Genomic DNA, 21185 nt, shown 5'->3' with positions numbered 1-21185 from the left:
AACACATGCAGAGTTACTCTACTGTACTAGCTGTACCAGAGCTACACTATGGCGCTGTGAAGAGAGTGAGCTCCACTCCACCATGCAATCCACCATGAACTTCAATGGGCTCCTGCGACAGGGCAGCCAGGACAGTTACATTATGGAGGGCTCTCTGAGGAAGAAGGGTCATCTATGGTATCGGCGCTCTCTGAGGGGACACCATGACAAACCCAGTCAGAATGGGGGGACTACTCCCGGGACTCTGCCAAGAGGCTGGAAACAGGTAAGCGAGAAACCTTGGAGAGAAACAGGAAAGCGTTAAAAGTTTCACTGTATATCAATTGTCATGTAAGCTATAAGTATTCTTAGAGGTCATTGATGTTAGTAGAGACGACATAAAACGGTTTCAGAGTGGCATCAGAGAGGTTTGCATTAACATGTACTGTACAACCACAACAAAACCGAGAACGTGCGATGACAAAAAGCCTTTTGACAAATACATTTTTTTGGGGTTTACATAGGAGACAAACTAGTTCACTAGCAGGAAAAATACCTGGAAACGTAGTGTGATGTATATGTTTACGATGAAAATATGTCAAATTTCTTACCGAGAATATAAAGAGACTGATGTCCATCTAGTCTATTTTGCATGGAATGAAATACATGTGCTGTGACCAGATTGAGAATAGCTATTTTCAACTGTTGTATTCATAAAATATATACTGTACAAATATATGAAATATACATTTGATTTTCCAGTCCAACAGAACCCGCTCAAACTCCTTGGTGGATTACTGTGACCCTCAGAGGTAAATACAAGCCTTCTGTCATTTGTAATAACATTTACACTGTTAACACTATGATACATACAACATTTGTGCTTTAATGACCCAAGTTAGGACAAGTCTGTAACCCCATTTCTCCTGAACATATAGGACTACTGTTATAATGCAAAAACAAGACAATGAGACGTTTGGATTTGAAATTCAGGTAAGACATTTCATCCGTTTTCAAATTCAATTCTGTTTAGAATTTAAGAAATACGTTCTTCAACAACAACAAAAGTGCTTTAATCGCATTGTCAGTCCTGCCGAGTGACAGTGTGACTCCTCTTGTTGTAGACATATGGTGTACAGCTGAAGAACAGCACTGCGGTGGAGATGTGCACATTTGTGTGCAAGGTGCAGGACGACAGCTCGGCTGAGAGTGCAGGCCTGACCACCGGTGAGACACCCACCCACTTCCTCTCCCTATGGCCCAGACTCAGCTTCAACGCTGTGCAGTATGGTTTTCACACAGAGAGATGTCCTCGTGCCACTCATTACAAAACATCTAACTTTCACATATTGAAAAGGCCAACAAGTCGACGCCTAACTAATCACATTCTCTGTCTCTCTTTAGCTCTCCCACACACATTTATTGTGGTCGACGTTTTTCGTACAATACCTTTACCGAGAAATAATAATAAAATGCTGATTTTGGGTCAGTCAAACTCCCAGCACCGCAGCCCGAGATTAAGATTGGTTGTTTGCGTGTTAACCCTTTGAACATATCTCCCACGCTCTCGCTTTCTCTCTTTCTATCTTCCTCTCGCTGTCGTTGTGCATGTAGGTGATGTTATCGTCACCATCAATGGGGTCAGCATTGAGGGCTTGAGCCATCAGCACATCGTTGACCTGATTCGAAAATCCACCAACTTTCTACAGTGAGTAAAACCAGCGATGACACTCAAAACCAAAGGGTTACTGCCTGTAACTCCGAAGAATGTGAGAAAAACATTGGAACATAGAAGCATTTTTTTTATAAAACCTTGATATTGGCATTAACCTTGGTTTCAACCTTGGTATAGTATACTGAATAGCTCCCTCTAGGAAACATAAAGCTACTCTATTCTCTAGAAGGGTCAGTATTATGTGTAGGATGTGTATGTCTGCTTGTGCTCATCTTGCCTCTGTGTAATCCCAGGATGGAGACGGTGTGTGGGACGGTGGTGAAGAGGATTGAGCTGGAAAAGAAGATGAGCTTGCTCAAGGTATGTCTCTCTTACAGGGCGGATGTTTGGCTTCAATAACACATCATAGTGGGAAATATGGGTGGTGTGCACTGTGCAGTACCACATAACCCCACCCCACAAAAAAAAAAGCACACATTACAAAACTATAGACCGGTTCCCCATAGCTATTAATAAATTGGGTTGTGCAAGCCCTGAAGGCTGATTGGCTGAAAGCCATGGTCTATCAGACCATATACACCACAGGAATAATAAAAACATTGCTTTTTACTGTTCTAATTACGTTGGTAACCAGTTTATAATAGCAATAAGGCACCTCGGGGGTTAGTGGTATATGGCCGATATACTGTACCACACGTCTAAGGGCCGGATCCAGGCACTCCGCGTTGCGTCGTGCGTAAGAACAGCCCTTAGCCGTGGTATATTGGTCATATACCACACTCCCTGGGCCTTACTGCTTAAGTATACTACACAATTCCATGCACAAATCCTAATGTAGATGAATTGGGTCACAGGGAAACACTATAATAAAGGCTGTTAAGTACTGTTTAGCTGACCTCAATCATGTCTAATGTATAGCGGAGTCAATCATGTTTAATTGGCATGTCATTCTATGTTTTTTGTCCACACAGCATACCCTGGGAGAGAAATGGGTGGAGTTGCAAGCGCTCACATTACAGGAAAAACGCCTTACGCGAGGTGAGGGGTTTTGCCCAGCTGTGAAACCACACAACTTCCTGTCTCATTAGCTGATGTGAAAATGACAAGTAAAACGCTGAGCTGCATTAACGAGCTTCGTTTACTGTCTTTGTGACGCATTAACTGAGAAGTAATTGATATAAAAATGTCCTGTCAAATCAACCACATCCGTTACAGTGCACATGAATACGGCGTTTGTTGAAGTCAACTAACTGCCCTTCCCTGGTCTCCAGGTAACCTGAATGACAGTTCTCTACACCCCTCTATGGACTCCCTGATGTCTCTACTGTCTCCGTCTGGACACAGTGACCACTGTGGCCACCGTTTCTCCAGTGACAGTAGCTGCCGGAGTGGGATGACAGAGGACAGTGACCTGGCCAGTGTGTTTGGGGACCTGAGCTCTCCCAGCCCCTGCAATGTGGCCAGTCCAGATGATAGCTGCTTCTTCTCCACAGACTTCCCCCAGGAAATGCCCAGGGCCCCGGCCAGCCTCAGCCGTCCCCACAGCGATAGCCTGGCTGGCAGCAGTGGCTCCCTCTCCTCCCCTTCTTGGGACCCCTCCAGAGCCTCCTCCTCCCTGTTCGGGACACTCCCCAGGAAGGCTAGGAGAGCCAGCGTCCGCAAACACATCCTGAAGTTCATCCCTGGATTCAACCACTCAGTGGAGGAGGAGGACACCTGACCTGAGCTATGAACGAACACTTCAGTAGGTCTGTGTCTGATGTGATGTTCAATACAAACATTTCCTGCTGGGACTGAAGCATTGCCAATATGGACACCGTGCCCCTGGCTCAGGAGTAGCCACTCAATTAACATTATTGGGATGAGAAGCATTAGGAGGTAAAGAGAAATCTCCCTTTGACAAAGGCCTTCAGTTATCTATAGATACTGTATACGCGATGGACTGCTTATGTGGCTGACTGGCTGTTGCACAATTTCCATAATGAGAAAACAGCATTAATCCTTATAACGGTAACAATTATTTGTAATATAGAACACGGGGACTCCATGTGTGGGCAGACATGGCAACAAAGATTGTGCTTGCCATTTCTAAAAATGTTACCATTGTATGAAGGGTGATAACTATGCATGAAAAGCCATGATGTCCCTGAATTCAATATTTTGCTTGTATATAACTTGAAGTGTTATGCTTTGCATATTTGATACATTTTATTTTAATTTCACCTTTATTTAACCAGGTACATACATGCAATGAAAGAATTTACCAGCAACAGTTTGTCACCTAAAAAAAGTGTGAGGTCTTAACCAGGTAGCTAACTTCATAGTTCAAAACAGGATGTGGGCAGAGAAGGAGCTACTTTCGTACCCGTACCCAAGTTTCAGGTTATCTACAACTTACTTTCAGTCTTGATAGTTATACTACAAATAAGAACCGTCTTTGCTCTAATTCATGGTATTTTAACAGAGTGCCGTGGAATGTTACTCAACTGTTTTGAATGTATGCTTGATGTGTGCCATTTGCTGCTTTCATTGAGATTCAAAAAGACGTGTTTGAAATTCCCTGAAGACAAGTGACTGTAAAGTTTTACACAAATAAAAAAACGGTATATAGTGACAGTTTAGGAACCAACTATTTACATAATTCTCTCTCTCATACTGTTTTCTATTATTTAAGTACATCTGTGAGAGTGAAAAAAATAACTGATGAACAACCACTAGATGGCATTAAATGCTTAGGACTTTGAATTATATCGGAAGATACGGTACAATGCCACACTGTAAAAGGAGAATGAGGTTCACAATATCTTGCCAAATGTGATGCCAGTGGGGTTCTGAAGTGAGGCGGCAGGTATCCTGGTGGTTAAGAGCGGTGGACTAGTAACCAGAAGGTTTCTGGTTCGAATTCCCAAGCTGACCAGGTGAAACATCTTTCATTGTGCCCTTGAGCAAGGCACCGAACCCTATTTGCTCCTGTAAGTTGATGTTGATAAGTGTGTCTGAGATATAAGTAGGACAGTTGAAGGAAGTGTACATATACTGTTGACCTACACCAGAAGATTGGAATCCCAAAGCACAACATTGGGGCACTAAGGGGACTCGTCTGAAGGTAACCCCTAGTAACAAATAAGGGGTTAAATATGGAGAAAAAAAAAGTACATGTACACACACACACTTCCTGCGCTTTCTTCTATCTCCTAGATATTAGGACAGACACTTCAAAACCTTATTCCTTATTATTTGTTTTTGTTGCTATTTACGAATGTTATTCAATGCGATTCTATGGGCTATAGTAGTAAAGTCCAAATTATTTTAATCAAATAACTTTAAAAATAAAAAAATTGGGGGGGGCTAAAGGGGTCTTAAAATCAAATAACGAAATGATCCAATTCTATATGTTAACGTAGAATAGGTGGGAGGGCACTAACGGCTTAGACTGAGGTTAACAGGGAGGTCAGCGCTACAGCTCTATACTGAAAAAGACTATCCTTCCTTCTCTTATGTTCTCTGTTAGCTTGGAGAATGTAAATGTAAACCTTATATTCTCTTTTTACACCGCTATATGATAACATATCCCATTTAGCAGACGCTTTCATACAAAGCGACTTACTGTCATACGTGATATGATCTGATGCAACTTAGCCAGCAATGGTAGGTGTTCTTGTTGCCATCTCTTAAGGGACCCTTAAGCATGCAACATGTGCACTCTTAATTCCGTAGCTTACCCTGCTTTCCACTTGAGTAAACCTACAGGAGAACGTTCATCTGGTCTCAGAATGGCACAGGGAGGTGGTCACTCAGGATGGATTATACTAAACAATCAGTACAATCAGTACACTTGTCCAAGTCACACAGACAAAGAGCCATTTGTTGGTCCAACACAAAACCTCTGTTCTTCATTGGCTCAAACATGCTTAAAAGAATTACATCGCACACTAGCACAAAAAAGACAGCTCGGCCTCACATCATTGATTAAAAACGCAGGATGGTACTCTCCCTTACCAGCCAACGGGATAACTCGGAACGAGAATGAGTATTTTGATTGGATGACTGCGGTGGATGACCGCATTGGCCGGCTGAAGACGCTCGAACTGTCTGGCAACTGATACGACAAAATGCTCGTCGGGAAAAAAATCAAAAGAGGTGGACAATTGACGAAGTCAGAGAAGTCTGATTATTTCAGCACCACAAAAACTATTTTGAACAAACAAAAAAAAACATGGACAGAGAAAAGAACATTCCTCCTCCACTGGACCTGGATGGGATGGAGGGGAATACGAACAGGGTGGCATCCCAGGTGGCGGAGATCATCAGTGGGATGAGTCTGGGAGCCATCCAGTCTCTGGAGCAGGCTGTGGAGAGAGCTATGGAGGAGGAGGAGGGAGATGACTCTGTGTTCTATGATGAGGGTGATGCTCCATTAGATGGGGAAGGAAGGTCTTGTCCCTTGCTCCGTGGGTCCACAGAGAAATCAGCTCAACCACAGAATGGGAAGGTGAGCCTACTCAAGGCTGAGACAGCCAGTGTAGTCATGGAGAATGGAACAGGGAAAGATCCCATCACGGAGGGAGGAGACCGCCGGAGCGCTGCCCTTTCGGGCAAGGGTGATACTGGGTCACATCAGCACACCGACAGTGGCCTAACTAAGCCCCAGACAGTCCAGACAGAAACATTGGCACAAATCCCAACTCAAACACTTGCAGAGCCACAAAAACATACAGGACAGGACACATTGATGAACAAAGGTAAGGAAATCGGAATTATACGGAGAATATTCTATACAATCAAAGTAAAATTGTCAGTATCGATAATCCAGCATTCATTCCACAATGAATATTTTTGGTAAAATTACCATATAACCACATTTATAAGCAGATTTTACATTATTTAGTACACTACAATGAGAGAACTCAGAATATTAAAATTGTTCTGAGAACAAGTGACAAATGTGTACTTCTGCATTTAAGCTTCTGCTTCACACAAGATGGAGGTGAAAGATACACAGGAGCAGACACCTGTTCCCACGCCTGTACCTGAGGAGGCTCAGCTATACAGGGAGGCAGAGGCCCCATGCTCCTCTGGTGACGAGCCCAACAGTGCGAGTCAGGATGAGGAGGACACAGACAAAGGTTCCCAGGATTCCCTGGCCTGTCAGGGTACAAGTTCCCAGTCCTCAGAAGGACAGAAGTCTGGCCAGCCCCGTCATAAGAAATCCTCCGACTACAACGCCAGCTCCAAATATAGCACTGTCTCCTACAGGAAGATACGCAAAGGTAACACTCGCCAGAAGATCGACGAGTTTGAGTCCAGGATGATGAATCTATGACGTTACATCAAGTTAATATCTGAAAGATATTGCAGCTTTACTTCAACTGCATGGAGCTGGATGGGGACACGCTAAACCAGTCGCTATGCACATTGGAATAACAATCACCTGTCGTCATTGGTTGCGTCTCTGTCTAATACACAATCATAACAGATTTTCAGTGTATCATATTTCAAATGTTGACATTTCACTGTAACGTTAAGTCCCTGCTGAAGCCAAAAGAATGATTGACATGAAAAGAGTTCTCACAGACTTGGAATGACTACTGAGAGGAGCTCAATATGCATAGTAGTATTGTTATTTAATTTGAAAATTAGTGGGGAACATTTGAGTATGTAAGGCAGGTATTTGATAAGCAGATAAAAAAGAAAGGCTTGGCCCTAATAAGCCTACTACTAAACATTACAATTTGCATCCCCAGGGGCCCCTGGCCTGTAAAGATTTCAATACACTTCGCTAAGCACTGCAAGTATGAATTTCAGGTGATCAGCCCTATGTGTGAAGTTATGCTATTTAAAATATACACACACACACACACACACACACACACACACACACACACACACACACTTAGGCTATAAGAACTGAACCAACTAATAATGTTAACCCCAAAATGCTGTAACAGACATACCTTTCCATACTGTAATATTTCCATGAGTACAGTGTACATGTTCTCAATAAATCTGTTGCATAAATGTGGAAAAAGAAAGAATAAAAATTATCTTTAATATCTATTCATTAAAGGAAATTAAACATTGATGTGTGTGAATTTGGAGAAAGAAAATCCCATCGTTCATCTTTGGTATCAACAGTCCCCTCTATTGTTAAAGAAATGTACATACAGTACGCACTAAACCTACAACCATAGTAAAAAACAAAAAAAACAAGCAGCTCTTATTATACCAGTCGAGCCATATAGTGTAGGGTAAAGCTTCCCCTAGACACTGATCTTGGGTCAGTTTGAAATGTCCCCCACTAATCACTGAGGTTAGAATTGGGGAGGGGAAGCTGATCATAGATCTGTACCTAGGGAAAACTTCAACCCGGAGCTGACTCATAATGCAAATTAAATTTTTATCTCAATAAAGAAATATCAGATAGATGTCTTTAACAAAGCTGTGATATGTAATGCCTACACAGACTCATGCACACTGCATGCATTTAAATTTGTACATCAAATGATATTTCAAACAGTAAAAATGGTACAAGGACAGAACAGATCTATTTACATTAAATCAAAGTGGCATAAAATATCCAGCCATCTGGCACTGAAACAGGAAGAGATATGGGCAATTGTGCAGTCAAATGGAATGCTAAAATACAGTTGAAGTCAGAAGTTTACATACACCTAGGTTGGAATCATTAAAACTCGTTTTTCAACCACTCCACAAATTTCTTGTTAACAAACTATAGTTTTGGCAAGTCGGTTAGCACATCTACTTTGTGCATGACACAAGTAATTTTTCCAACCATTGTTTAGATTAATTCACTGTAACATAATTCCAGTGGGTCAGAAGTTTACATACACTAAGTTGACTGTGCCTTTAAACAGCGTGGAAAATTCCAGAAAATGATGTCATGGCTTTAGAAGCTTCTGATAGGCTAAATGACATCATTTGAGGTGTACCTGTGGATGTATTTCAAGACCTACCTTCAAACTCAGTGTCTCTTTTGCTTGACACCATGGGAAAATCAAAAGAAATCAGCCAAGACCTCAACAAGTCTGGTTCATCCTTGGGAGCAATTTCCAAACGCCTGAAGGTACCACGTTCATCTGTACAAACACTAGTACGCAAGTATAAACACCATGGGACCACGCAGCCGTCATACCGCTCAAGAAGGAGACGCATTCTGTCTCCTAGAGATGAACGTACTTTGGTGCGAAAAGTGCAAATCAATCCCAGAACAGCAAAGGACCTTGTGAAGATGCTGGAAGAAACAGGTACAAAAGTATCTATATCCACAGTAAAACGAGTCCTATAATCGACATAACCTGAAAGGCCGCTCAGTAAGGAAGAAGCCACTGCTCCAAAACCGCCATAAAGAAAGCCAGACTATGGTTTGCAACTGCACATGGGAACAAAGATCATACTTTCTGGAGAAATGTCCTCTGGTCTGATGAAACAAAAATATAACTGTTTGGCCATAATGACCATCGTTATGTTTGGAGGAAAAAGGGGGAGGCTTGCAAGCCGAAGAACATCATCCCAACCGTGAAGCACGGGGGTGGCAGCATCATGTTGTGGTGGTGCTTTGCTGCAGGAGGGACTCGTGCACTTCACAAAATAGATGGCATCATGAGGATGGAAAGTTATGTGGAAATATTGAAGCAACAGCTCAAGACATCAGTCAGGAAGTTAAAGCTTGGTCGCAAATGGGTCTTTCAAATGGACAATGACCACATAGCATACTTCCAAAGTTATGGCAAAATGGCTTAAGGACAGCAAGGTCAAGGTATTGGAGTGGCCATCACAAAGCCCCGACCTCAATCCTATAGAAAATCAGGAGGAATGGGCCAAAATTCACCCAACTTATTGTGGGAAGCTTGTGGAAGGCTACCCGAAACGTTTGAGCCAAGTTAAACAATTTAAAGGCAATGCAACCAAATACTAATTGAGTGTGTAAACTTCTGACCCACTCGGAATGTGATGAAAGACATAAAAGCTGAAATAAATAATTCTCTACTATTATTCTGACATTTCACATTCTTAAAATTAAGTGGTGATCCTAACTGACCTAAGACAGGGCATTTTTACTAGGATTAAATGTCAGGAATTGTGAAAAACTGAGTTTAAATGCATTTGGCTAAGATGCATGTAAACTTCCAATTTCAACTGTATATAGGACATCTGCAAGAAACAAATACTTGGTACAAGTCCTCATGTAAATAATCAAGGCACATTCGTGATTGATTTGCCAAGGCATGAGAATTCATTTTTTTGCAAAGCTGGTGAACATGCATGTAAAACCAAAGACCTCAAAAAGTGAGAGCAACAGTACACTAGTGAAAAGCATGAGCTGGCGCACACACACACAAAAGTTAGTGGAGGTGTTGACTAACGGCAAGTAAACTGTAGGCTATAACGCTAAAGAGAGTCACACCCTCTATACAAGCTCACAGTAATTTGAGTAAACCACAGAGCTTATATACACATACATATGTACACACAGTGCCTTGTAAAAGTATTCACCCCCTTGGCATTTTTCCAATTTTGTTGCATTACCTGTAATTTAAGTGGATTTTTATTTGTGTTTCATGTAATGAACAGACAAAATAGTCCAACGGAAAAGTGGTGCGTGCATATGTATTCATCCCCTTTGTTATGAAGCCCCTAAATAAGATCTGGTGCAACCAATTACCTTCAGAAGTCACATATTTAGTTTTTTTTTTTTTAAGTTCAACTGTGTGCAATCTGTGTCACATGATCTTAGTGTATATACAGGACACACACACACACACACACACACACACACACACACAGGGTTGGGTTAAAAGAAAAAAACGGAAACTTTGAACATCCCACTGAGCACTATCAAATCCATTATTAAAGAACACGGCACCACAACAAACCTGCCAAGAGAGGGCCACCCACAAACTCACAGACCAGGCAAGGAGGGCACTAATCAGAGAGGCAACAAAGAGACCAAAAAGAACCCCGAAGGAGCTGCAAAGCGCCACAGCGGAGATTGGAGCATCTGTCCATAGGACCACTTTAAGCTGTACACTCCACAGAGCTTGGCTTTACAGAAGAGTGGCCTGAAAAAAGCCATTTCTTAAAGAAAAAATGTTTGGTGTTCACCAAAAGGCATGTGGGAGACTCCAAACATATGGAAGAAGGTACTCTGGTCAGATGATACTAAAATTGAGCTTTTTGGCCATCAAGGAAAACGCTATGTCTGGGGCAAACCCAACACCCCGAGAATACCATCCCCACAGTGAAGAATGGTGGTGGCAGCATCATGCTGTGGGGATGTTTTTCCCCATCGGCAGGGACTGGGAAACTGGTCAGAATAGAAGGAATGATGGATGGCGCTAAATACAGGGAAATTGAAGGAAACCTGTTTCAGTCTTCCAGAGATTTGAGACTGGGATGGACGTTCACCTTCCAGGACAATGACCCTAAGCATTCTGCTAAAGCAACACTCGAGTGGTTTAAGGGGAAACATTTAAATGTCTTGGAATGGCCTAGTCAAAGCCCAGACCTCAATCCAATTGAGAATCTGTGGTATGACTTAAAAAGACTGCTGTACACCAGCGGAACCCATCCAACTTGAAGGAGCTGGAGCAGTTTTGCCTTGAAGAATGGGCAAAAATCCCAGTGGCTAGACGTGCCAAGCTTATGGAGACATACCCCAAGAGACTTGCAGCTGTAATTGCTGCAAAAGGTGGCTCTACAAAGTATTGACTTTGGGAGGGTGAATAGTTATGCACGCTCAAGTTCTGTTTTTTTGCCTTACTTCTTGTCTGTTTCACAAGGAAAAATATTTTGCATCTTCAAAGTGGTAGGCATGTTGTGTAAATCAAATGATACAAACCCCCCCCATAAAAATCAATTTTAATTCCAGGTTGTAAGGCAACAAAATAGGAAAAATGCCAAGGGGGGGTGAATACTTTCACAACCCACTGCATACAAGTATGCAACAATTATTTATTTGTATAGCCTACACCAGTAAACTATGCCACCAAATACAAACCTGTAATTACACAGTGTAACAGCTGTCCTTTCAAATCATTCCGGGGCCCTCAGTCATGCAAAAATTCAAAATTCCAAGTGAAGGTCAATCATGATAAAAAGGAGAAGTAAAAAAAAAATAAAAGCATTGCACGTCCCAACACCACCCTCACACCAGCAGCACCATGCATATCCCATTGCAGAAATACACTGAAAACATCCAAATGCATACAGTACAGTCAAGTTCTTTAGTGTCAATCTCTAAAGCAGGAACAGTACTGTAGTCCTGTACTCCCATCACACAGTGTGGTAGTGTGTGAACTGCCACTTCTGGTAGTGACTGGTAGACTCGCACTCCTTCAGCTGTATGCTGTCATCCAGAGCCCCAGCCTCCAGGCACATACGCCGGGGACTATTCTCCGCTATGAGGTGCTCCACCTGAGCAAAGAGAACACAGGGGAATACCACCAAATCACCATCTGCATAATGGTGACTTTCATCCAGCAACTGAAAGGAACACTGCTGGCTACCACCCGCTCCAACCAAGGTGTTGTGAATTCAGGTGCAAAACCCTGATGAAAGCTACGGGCCGAAAATAGTTGGTTTCAACAGTAAAAAACGCCGTTCTCAACATCTGCCATCCTCCAAGAGTTGCTGAATTTCCTCCTCGCACACTGTAAATATGCCGCATGCAACGCCGACACTTATAAGCGGCTCGGCTCAGGAATGACTTAACACTCTCCTCAAAACCAAGATTCAGAAAACCACTATTGTAAAGTGAACCTACCAGAGCCGAGTTGGTGGCCTTGTGGAGCCAGCGTAGCTGTGGCTTGGTGTTGTCACACGGCTGCAGAGCCAGACTGGTCCCTTTGCCATGAGCAGTGACGCAGACATCCTTCTGGCGAACGTGCCTCATCCAGGTGTAATTGAAGTGTTGACTCTGAGGTTTAGGGACAGAGGGGAAGAGTTTGCCATTTGGGATGCAGGCTCTCTTATTACCTATTTACGGCACTGCTTTTGACCAGGGCCCGTAGGGTAGTGCACCATCTAGGGAATTGGGTGTAATTTGGGATGCATCCTTAGTGTCGGTCATATAAATCAGACTTCATGACAACTACGGGGGTTTTGAAGACCGGTTGGGTGTGTGTTGAATTAAAACAGGAATTCCATAGTGAGCACACATCTGGAGCTATGCAATGTGTTATAGCCATAAAAAAAGCATTTCCTATCAAATGTGGAAGCTGTGAGTATTTACCAGCTTGCTGAGATCACATATCTCAAAGGCAAGGGAGCCATCCTGCAGAGCGAGGCATTTTCTGACTCCACGATTGAAAACCTAGCAAAGGAGGATCACAGGTATAACATTACATGACAATGCCTAGAGCAGTCATAACATTTTCTTTACATAGGTAGTGTCACTGCACCATATTGACAGTAGGAAGGCTTCTCCTTTCTTTCACTCTGTGCCTTCAACAAATGCTGACAGAACTGTCACAAGCCTGACGAGACAGTCACTCTTTGTTCAGATAAGAGGACAATTGACATCTCTGTCTGAGTTGCAGAGGCATTGAGAGGAGGCAAGAAAACAACCCCCCACCCCACCACAGAAAAAAAAGTACAATTGTCTCTCAACATCAAGATGAGGGATAATTTAACTGGAGAAGTAAAGAGTAACAATTGTTTCCCAGAAAAAGAGAAACAATGTGATATATTCTAAGGGTAAACAGCCTAAAAGCAAAAACTGGATTCCTATTGATGAATCAATCAATCGCTTAATAAAGACAATGATTAGAAGTGTGTCAAACGTAGTTAGAAACTGCAGCAATAAGGTTCATACCATGTAAACGCTTTGAGCATCTGGAAAAGCACCATATACTGTAAATCCAATCCGTCCATTAATATCATTTATTACTGTAAAAAAGTACACCTACCAGCCCCTCAGCTTTGACCAGCGGAGCGACCATGTCTGGGTACACGTTGTCCAGGTACCACTTGAAGCTCTTGCACTCAAGCTTCTTCCGGAGTTCGATCTGGTCTGTGAGGTTGCCGATGTCGATGACACTCCTATCCAACAGATGGAGGTATCCATGGCCGTAGAACAGGTCCCTGTACTCATCCAGCCACACCTCTGCCACCCTGGCCAGGTTACGCTCAACCGTCTTCTGCCTGTCCTTGGGAAACTTGTACGGGTTCTCGCCTCGGAAAATATGCCCCACTCGGGAACACGGGATGATCTCGATCTCACCTCCACACATCCAAATCTGCAACAACAAAAAAAATATCATAAAAAAAATCAACAACATAAGGTGTGATCAGATCATTTGAGAAGCATCCCAAATGGCACCCTATTTTTGCTCATAGGGCTCTGGGCGAAAGTAGTGCACTATGTAGGGAATAGGATGGCATTTGCGAAGCAGCCTTGATCATGAGTCAGAGTTAAGGGCAGAGCTAACGGTGTAATCCTAAACCAGGTTGCGAATATCAAACCTCTCGTTCAAATCGATCTGCAAACAGACTAATCTCTAATAAAACACGGGAAAATGTGTCCCAATGACTAGAGCTGGGACGATAAACCGGCAATTAGACACATTTAACGCAGTCATTTTGCTGATATCGTTCATTACAATAAGAAGCAGTATAGCAAACTCTGGTTTAAATTACCATTAAAAAAACCAACTGGGGTGCACATGAATGTTAATATCCTTCCATTTATCGTTATCGCATCAATACAGGCAATTTATCGCGATATGGATTTTTGTCCATGTCGCCCAGCTCTACAACTTACCTTAAAAGAGATTTCCATGTTCTCTCCACCCCATACATCCAGGCCAGGATCATAAGAGCCCAGTTCATAGAAGTACTTCTTATCGATGGAGAAAAGGCCTCCTGCCATGACAGGACATCTGAGGAACAAAACACAGTCCAGGGTTGTATTCATTAGGCACCAAACGGAAGAAAATGAACTGAAACAGAGAAGGACTACCTGAACTTGTCCAATTAGAAACACTTCTTTTCATTTTCTGTTGCAAAACATTTTGCTACAGTGCACACTAATGACTACAACCCAGTTAGCACAAAGATTGAGAAAGTGAAGAACACAAAAACATTCCTCCTAGGTCTTATCAACTCTCACAAAGGAATCAGGATATGAGTCAGACCTTGGCCCCTTCAAGTAATCTCTGATCTCATTTGGTTGGATTGGTGAAAGTAATAAGTAAGCGTAACCTAGCTTTGACCTATTCAATCATGTATAGATCGATGATTACCTCAAGGAAATGGAGGAGGAATGCATTCCTGAAGTTGTTGAACTCATCTGCAACCATCACTATGTGAATGAACAGTCACGAGGGGTGTAATGAAATACAGCACTACCTGATGGGATCTGAATCCTTCATGTGATTCTTCTTGATGGTGTCCTTTGATAACGTGCTCCACCCAAACACCAAGGGCCATTTGAACACCCCTCTTTGGAAGTTGTCAACCAACACATAGCTGTAAAAACACAAAACATAATTAGCCAAATGTTACATTACTGGAGGAATAATGCATGAGGGAACTAAATGCACAAAACTCAGATGAATCTGATTAATATCACACAGGAGCCTGAAATCAACATTACAAGGACTGACTTCCAGTAAACAGGATGTTGCATCAAACCTGGATGTATAAAAAGAAGCTAGGGTTATCAGTTTTTCTTTTTAACACCAGTGTACACAGGTAATTACAATATGAACCCTTAGGGTCAAAGGTCTGCTGAAAATGTGTCAGACGGATAGCTGTGAATCGAAGCGTTCTAATGATATGTTACGTGTAGGTAACACACAGAAAGCTACCATTGCTGTCGCACATTTTGCAACACTAGGGACATAGTCAGCTAAGTGAGCTTTGTCCGAGCGAGAATGGCCCACTAGGTGCATAGACCTTTCGAAATATCCCTATGAGACATTGTGCCCCCCCACAGGGTACCGACAGACCATAATTTGGACAATGAGGTTGAATAATAACTCAAACTGTGACCATAAACCGAAAATTATCAACGCCGACCGAACCGACTACAGAGGACATTTTACTCATAATTACGATAAGCAGCCTACACTAGAGAATGGAATAAGGCTGCTAATATGGGCTGCTAATATGGGCTATTACTAAATGGGACAATTGATAGCTACAACATTCAGAGGCACCTAGAAAAGTAACTGATGCACGTCAATGTTATACATTTATCGCTCAACTTATCATTAGTTATCATGATAATTCAGTAAATTTATCCTGATATGCATTTTCGTCCATATGGCCCAGGAGGCGTCCCAAATGATTCCCTAGTCCCTATATAGTGCACTACTTTTGACCAGGGCCCATGGGGCTCTGGGACGCAGGCATAATGTATAAGTGGCAATAAACACATTACCTCATGTCCTTGTCACTGATGACTTCGATGACTGGGCAGGCCACTTTCCTCCGGTCCATGTACACTCTCTCCAGGAGAGGTTCCAGCCAGCCCACGTTGCATTCGATATGCGAGTCAAGAAAGGTCAAAACGTCACCTGTGAGAAATGCAAACAAACCCGCTGGAGACAAACTCAAAACCACCGGGACGCCTGGCTGCCACATATATGGGAGGACAGGATTGAGATTATTTGTATAGGATATTTTGTTTATACAGCAAACAAATGTATGAGGAAGCGGTGACAGCAGGATGTGGTTGGTTACCTTTGGCAATGGCGGCTCCTGCCAGCCTAGCTCGGATCAAGCCCTGCCTCTCCTTCAGACGGACGATCCGTACTTTGGGATACTGGGACATATACACATCCAGATGGTCCTTGAGATATTCTGAGAGAGTGGATGAGGGCAAGTAAGCTTACGGCCTTGAGTTTATCCTCCCGACCATGAAACCTGGCCAGGAAAAACTCCAGGCCCTAATTGTAAGCTATAAGTCATTTGGGCAGAGTGCGACATCACCTGTGCAGGAAAAACTCTTAAGATGTCTCCAAGATTAATAAAGTTTATATTTAATTTATAGCGATTAAAGAGAATGAACAGGATTTTGAAAACCTCGTCTATTTTTTTTAAAACCTTATGGTTTTGAACTCCACGTGTAAATGTACAGTTCATACAGGCATAACAAAACATCTGTAATCGTCGCCTGGTGGAGAAAGCCAAGCAATCCTTACAATCAATACTTCAAATATTTTGTTCAATTGAGTTGCACGCTCATACCTTTCATAGTGAAAGCACTTACACATTTGTAAAATATTGTATAAATTGGAATTGGTAACAGGTCATACGAATTGCTGGACGTAACATATACGAAATGGATGACATCGTACACAATTTTCAGGGACCCGTTTTGGCTTGTGAGCACTACTTTCAAAACTACTGGCTGAAAATATACAAACCTCTATAGAAAAACAACACTTTAACACAATGTTATGCATATTTATACAGTTCCCCTTCCTGTAATAGACATCATTTCCAGTGTTCTGTTTGTGAAACGCAAGGTCCGGGTTGATGGTCACTAGACTTGCTGAATGTTAAGGACTATTCTCTGGAGTATCTGTTGATAATGATTGACGCAGACTGGAGGTACAAGGACTGAGAACACACTGATTTTAAATGCACTTTATTTTAGTCACTGACTTTGTTGTTGACTTCCTACACGCTTCTCAGGCTGGTGTTTGCAGAACATTTGGTGCTGTCTGATTAGTATATAGAAAAGGGCCTGTCTCCAAGAGGCCAGTTAGACATTTGCTCCCTTTCTGTTTACCAGGAAAGCCCCTCCCAAAGACATCCTATTAAATGTTGTGTACACACACACACACACACAACCAGTCAAAAGTTTGGACACACCTACTCATTCAAGGGTTATTTTATTTTTTTACATTGTAGAATAATAGTGAAGACATCAAAACTCTGAAATAACACATGTAGTAACCAACTAAAAGTAAAATTGTTAAACAAACCAAAATATATTTCAGATTATTCAAAGTAGGCACCCGTTGCATTGATGACAGCTTTGCACACTCTTTGACATTCTCTCAACCAGCTTCAGGAGGTAGTCACCTGGAATGCATTTCAATTAACAGGTGTGCCTTGTTAAAAGTTAACTTGTGGAATTTCTTTCCTTCTTAATGCGTTTGAGCCAATCAGTTGTGTTGTGACAAGTTAGGGTTGCTATACAGAAAATAGCTCTATTTGGTAAAAGACCAAGTCCATATTATGGCATGAAGAGCTCAAATAAGCAACGAGAAACGACAGTCCATCATTACTTTAAGACATGAAGGTCAGTCAATGCGGAACATTTCAAGAACTTTGAAAGTTTCTTCAAGTGCAGTAGCAAAAACCATCAAGAGCTATGATGAAACTGGCTCTCATGACGACCGCCACAGGAAAGGAAGACCCAGAGTTACCTCTGCTGCAGAGGATAAGTTCATTAGAGTTACCAGCCTCAGAAATTGCAGCCCAAATAACTGCTTCACAGAGTTCAAGTAATAGACAGCAACTGTTCTGAGGACAGTGTGAATCAGGCCTTCATAGTCAAATTGTTGCAAAGAAACCACTACTAAAAGGACACCAATAATAAGAGACTTGCTTGGGCCAAGAAACACGAGCAATGGACATTAGACATTTGTCCTTTGATTTGAGAATGAGATTTTTGGTTCCAACCGCCGTGCCTTTGTGAGACGCAGAGTAGGTGAATGGATGATCTCTGCATGTGTGGTTCCCACTGTGAAGCATGGAGGAGGTGGTGTGATGCTTTGCTGGTGACACCGTCTGATTTACTTAGAATTCAAGGCACATTTAACCAGCATGGCTACCACGGGATTCTGCAGCGATACGCCATCCTATCTGGTTTGCGCTTAGTGGTACTATCATTTATTTTTCAACAGGACAATGTAAAGGCTGTACAAAGGCTATTTGACCAAGGAGGAGGAGTGTGCTGGAGTGCTGCATCAGATGACCTGGCCTCCACAATCACCCGACCTCAACCCAATTGAGATCATTTGGGATGAGTTGGACCACAGAGTGAAGGAAAGTGCTCAGCATATGTGGGAACTCCTTCAAGACTGTTGGAAAAGCATTCCAGGTGAAGCTGGTTGAGAGAATGCCAAGAGTGTAAAGCTGTCATCAAGGCAAAGGGTGGCTACTTTGAAGAATCTACAATATATTTTCATTTGTTTCACTTTTTTTGGTTACTACATGATTCAATGTGTTATTTCATAGTTTATAAGTCTTCACTATTATTCTACAACATAGAAGACAGTGAAAATACATTTAAAAAAAAAAAAAAACCTTGAATGAGTAGGTGTCCAAACTTTTGACTGGTACTGTATATCTAAACAATTGTATAGCTTTTGCCCATTCTTACCTTTGGTACTAAAGTCATCCACCAAGATGATCTCTTTGAGAAGGTGTGGTGGAGACCGGTTGAGGACACTGTGGACAGACCGGAGCAAAGTGGACCATACCTCGTCCACAAAGCAGAAGATCACACTGGTGGTGGGCAAGTAATCATGGACCACACTCTCAGAACACCTGCAGAACAACAAATGGAAAGAGAGGTTACTTAATACTAACCATTAGTATACTGTATGAGTGAGGGAGTGAGTAAGTAATCATGGTGTGGTCCAGGCAACCGTTTGACTCACATATGAGGTCTGGTGTCTGGGATGGCTCGGTCCACAGGGATCTGGTCACTCAGGTAGACGTTGAAATGGCCCTCATTCCAACGGTTCCTCACCTCCTGCTCTTTGTCACTGGGCACCATGGCTGCTTGCCCAAATTGCCCAATTGCGTTGGCATCTCTAGGCGCTTGGGTCATGTCTAATGCCAGCACTTTGTGGACACCTGTGTTTCTAACAACTGTAGAATTTGTGGGAACTCCTTGTTGGCGTTTCAGCTTTGCTGTAGGTGGTAAGGCCTCCTTTAGGGCTTCAGGGTTACCTTTATCAAGCTCATTGATCTGTTTGTCCTCTTTGTTGACAATCACCTCTTCTCCTTTGAGTACATCCTTTTTGACAGGTTTAACTGTGTAGTCCACTGCAACCTTGTCTTTAATAAAGCTTTCTTGTTTGCCAGGCCCAAGTGAGTTTTTGACTTTCTTCTGTGTCTTGGAGTCATTATTTTCTTTGCCTTTTTGCACTAGGCCTATATTTCCCTCTTGGTTCTCTCCTGTATTTTTTGAGGCAGGCGTTTCAACATGTTTTCCTTCCTGAACACCAGGTGGCACTTTGGTAAAGTTCGAGCCTACTGCTGCAGGGAATGCCACAATCTTATCCCTCTCCGTAGGTCCTACTTTCCCATCCTCCAGCACCAAGTCCACTGCCTTTTTTGACACATCTTTGACGGGCAAAGGATCTTTGACAGGTGCTTTCGTATTCACTGTGACATGATGCACAGGCTCGATTTGGTTATGCTTAAAGATGACAGCATGTTCTAACTTTGGTTGGGCATTCCCTCCTTGTTGCTCATGTGAGTTCACGTTGTCCTTAAACTGTGGGTCATTTTTGACAGCGGGTCCTCGCTTCCTGTACACTTCAAGGACTTTATTGTCATTCTGGAGTGGATCTTTATTACCTGCCTCGTCCAGGTCCAAGTCTACTCTCTGTACTGGATGTTTAAACCCCCTATGCACTAACTTAGTACGTTTCGTGGCCTGCTGTCTGACAGCCTGCCTTTCCTTTACTACGCTTTCTTTTAAAAGTTGGCTGTTAACATCATTTAATGACAGGCGAAGCGCTGCCATATCGAACAGCAGCCAAATAATAGATGCAATGAAAACAAATGCAAGTACCCTCCCACTACCCCTAAAGTATTTCCTTATCTTTATCGCCCTCATTTTATTTGGGTTAAATCTAGATATAATGTCACAATATCTTATTAATGCATTCGCGGGTCATAGCCTACTTATCAACACCCATTCAACTTCGTTTCTTTAGTTTGGGTAGTAGTATAGTAGTACTAGGCTATTGCCTGCGTGGCATTCCACGCCGAGAAGATTGCTTTGGCCAAACTACTTTCGGAATCTTCTGTCAAATACCCTTAATTGAACTAGTGTGCATCTTGTAGCAAAAAAAAAAAAAAAAACATTTAAACAATAACGCTAAAATGTATAAGTAAAACTTACTTGTGAAATTCCATGCTGTCCATTTACTTCCCTGAATGTTACAATGTATCAAGTTGCTTATCCATGCGCTGTCCACTTTTCTGGGAATGCAATGCAATGATCTTGCATTTTGTTACTTGCCCTCTACTAATGTCTTTTGAATGAGAAATGAACTGATTTCCTTGAAGAGAATGCGAAAACCACAGACATCCATTCAATTCTTAGCCACATTTGCCCCTACTCTGTCGTGGAAGTACCTCCCGTCTACGACATATTTCAACTTTGCACTTTGAGAGCACACACAGTGATTGGACAGATAGCTTAATTGTATGCAAACCGTTTCAGTGCACAGGAAAGGTGGCGTGGAAGAGGGTGTGGCCCAGGTCTCATGTCCTCCTTGCCCGTTCAAATAAAATATTGAAATATTCATTT

The 21185-nt window shown here is 42.4% G+C and overlaps 3 protein-coding genes across 3 annotated transcripts; 2 read left to right on the top strand and 1 right to left on the bottom strand.

Annotated features, from left to right (window-relative positions):
- Positions 1-4268, top strand: cytip (cytohesin 1 interacting protein). Its single transcript, NM_001141747.1, is given in 8 exon segments — positions 1-265; positions 742-791; positions 918-972; positions 1104-1206; positions 1594-1687; positions 1948-2014; positions 2626-2692; positions 2926-4268. Coding segments are annotated over 8 exon segments (1068 nt in total). The 5' UTR covers positions 1-82; the 3' UTR covers positions 3375-4268.
- Positions 4269-5720: 1452 nt separating this feature from the next.
- ermn (ermin) lies at positions 5721-7017 on the top strand. Its single transcript, XM_014164198.3, has 2 exons — positions 5721-6396; positions 6619-7017. Exons 1-2 carry the CDS (start codon positions 5871-5873, stop codon positions 6975-6977), a joined length of 885 nt encoding a protein of 294 aa, XP_014019673.2. The 5' UTR covers positions 5721-5870; the 3' UTR covers positions 6978-7017.
- Positions 7018-11586: 4569 nt separating this feature from the next.
- Positions 11587-20785, bottom strand: LOC106581818 (polypeptide N-acetylgalactosaminyltransferase 5). Its single transcript, XM_014164195.3, has 10 exons — positions 19297-20785; positions 19017-19183; positions 16361-16480; positions 16059-16194; positions 15023-15142; positions 14436-14553; positions 13582-13911; positions 12906-12986; positions 12438-12590; positions 11587-12088 (listed from the first exon to the last, which is right to left on the bottom strand). The coding sequence occupies exons 1-10, from the start codon at positions 20484-20486 to the stop codon at positions 11948-11950; spliced, it is 2556 nt and encodes an 851-aa protein (XP_014019670.3). The 5' UTR covers positions 20487-20785; the 3' UTR covers positions 11587-11947.
- Positions 20786-21185: the final 400 nt, after the last annotated feature.

This window comes from Salmo salar, chromosome 21, assembly GCF_965601325.2.
Source record: "Salmo salar chromosome 21, fSalSal1, whole genome shotgun sequence".
Classification (NCBI taxonomy): domain Eukaryota; kingdom Metazoa; phylum Chordata; class Actinopteri; order Salmoniformes; family Salmonidae; genus Salmo; species Salmo salar.
The sequence above is the reverse complement of the archived record's forward strand: the minus strand, read 5'-3'. Positions and strand labels throughout refer to the sequence as shown.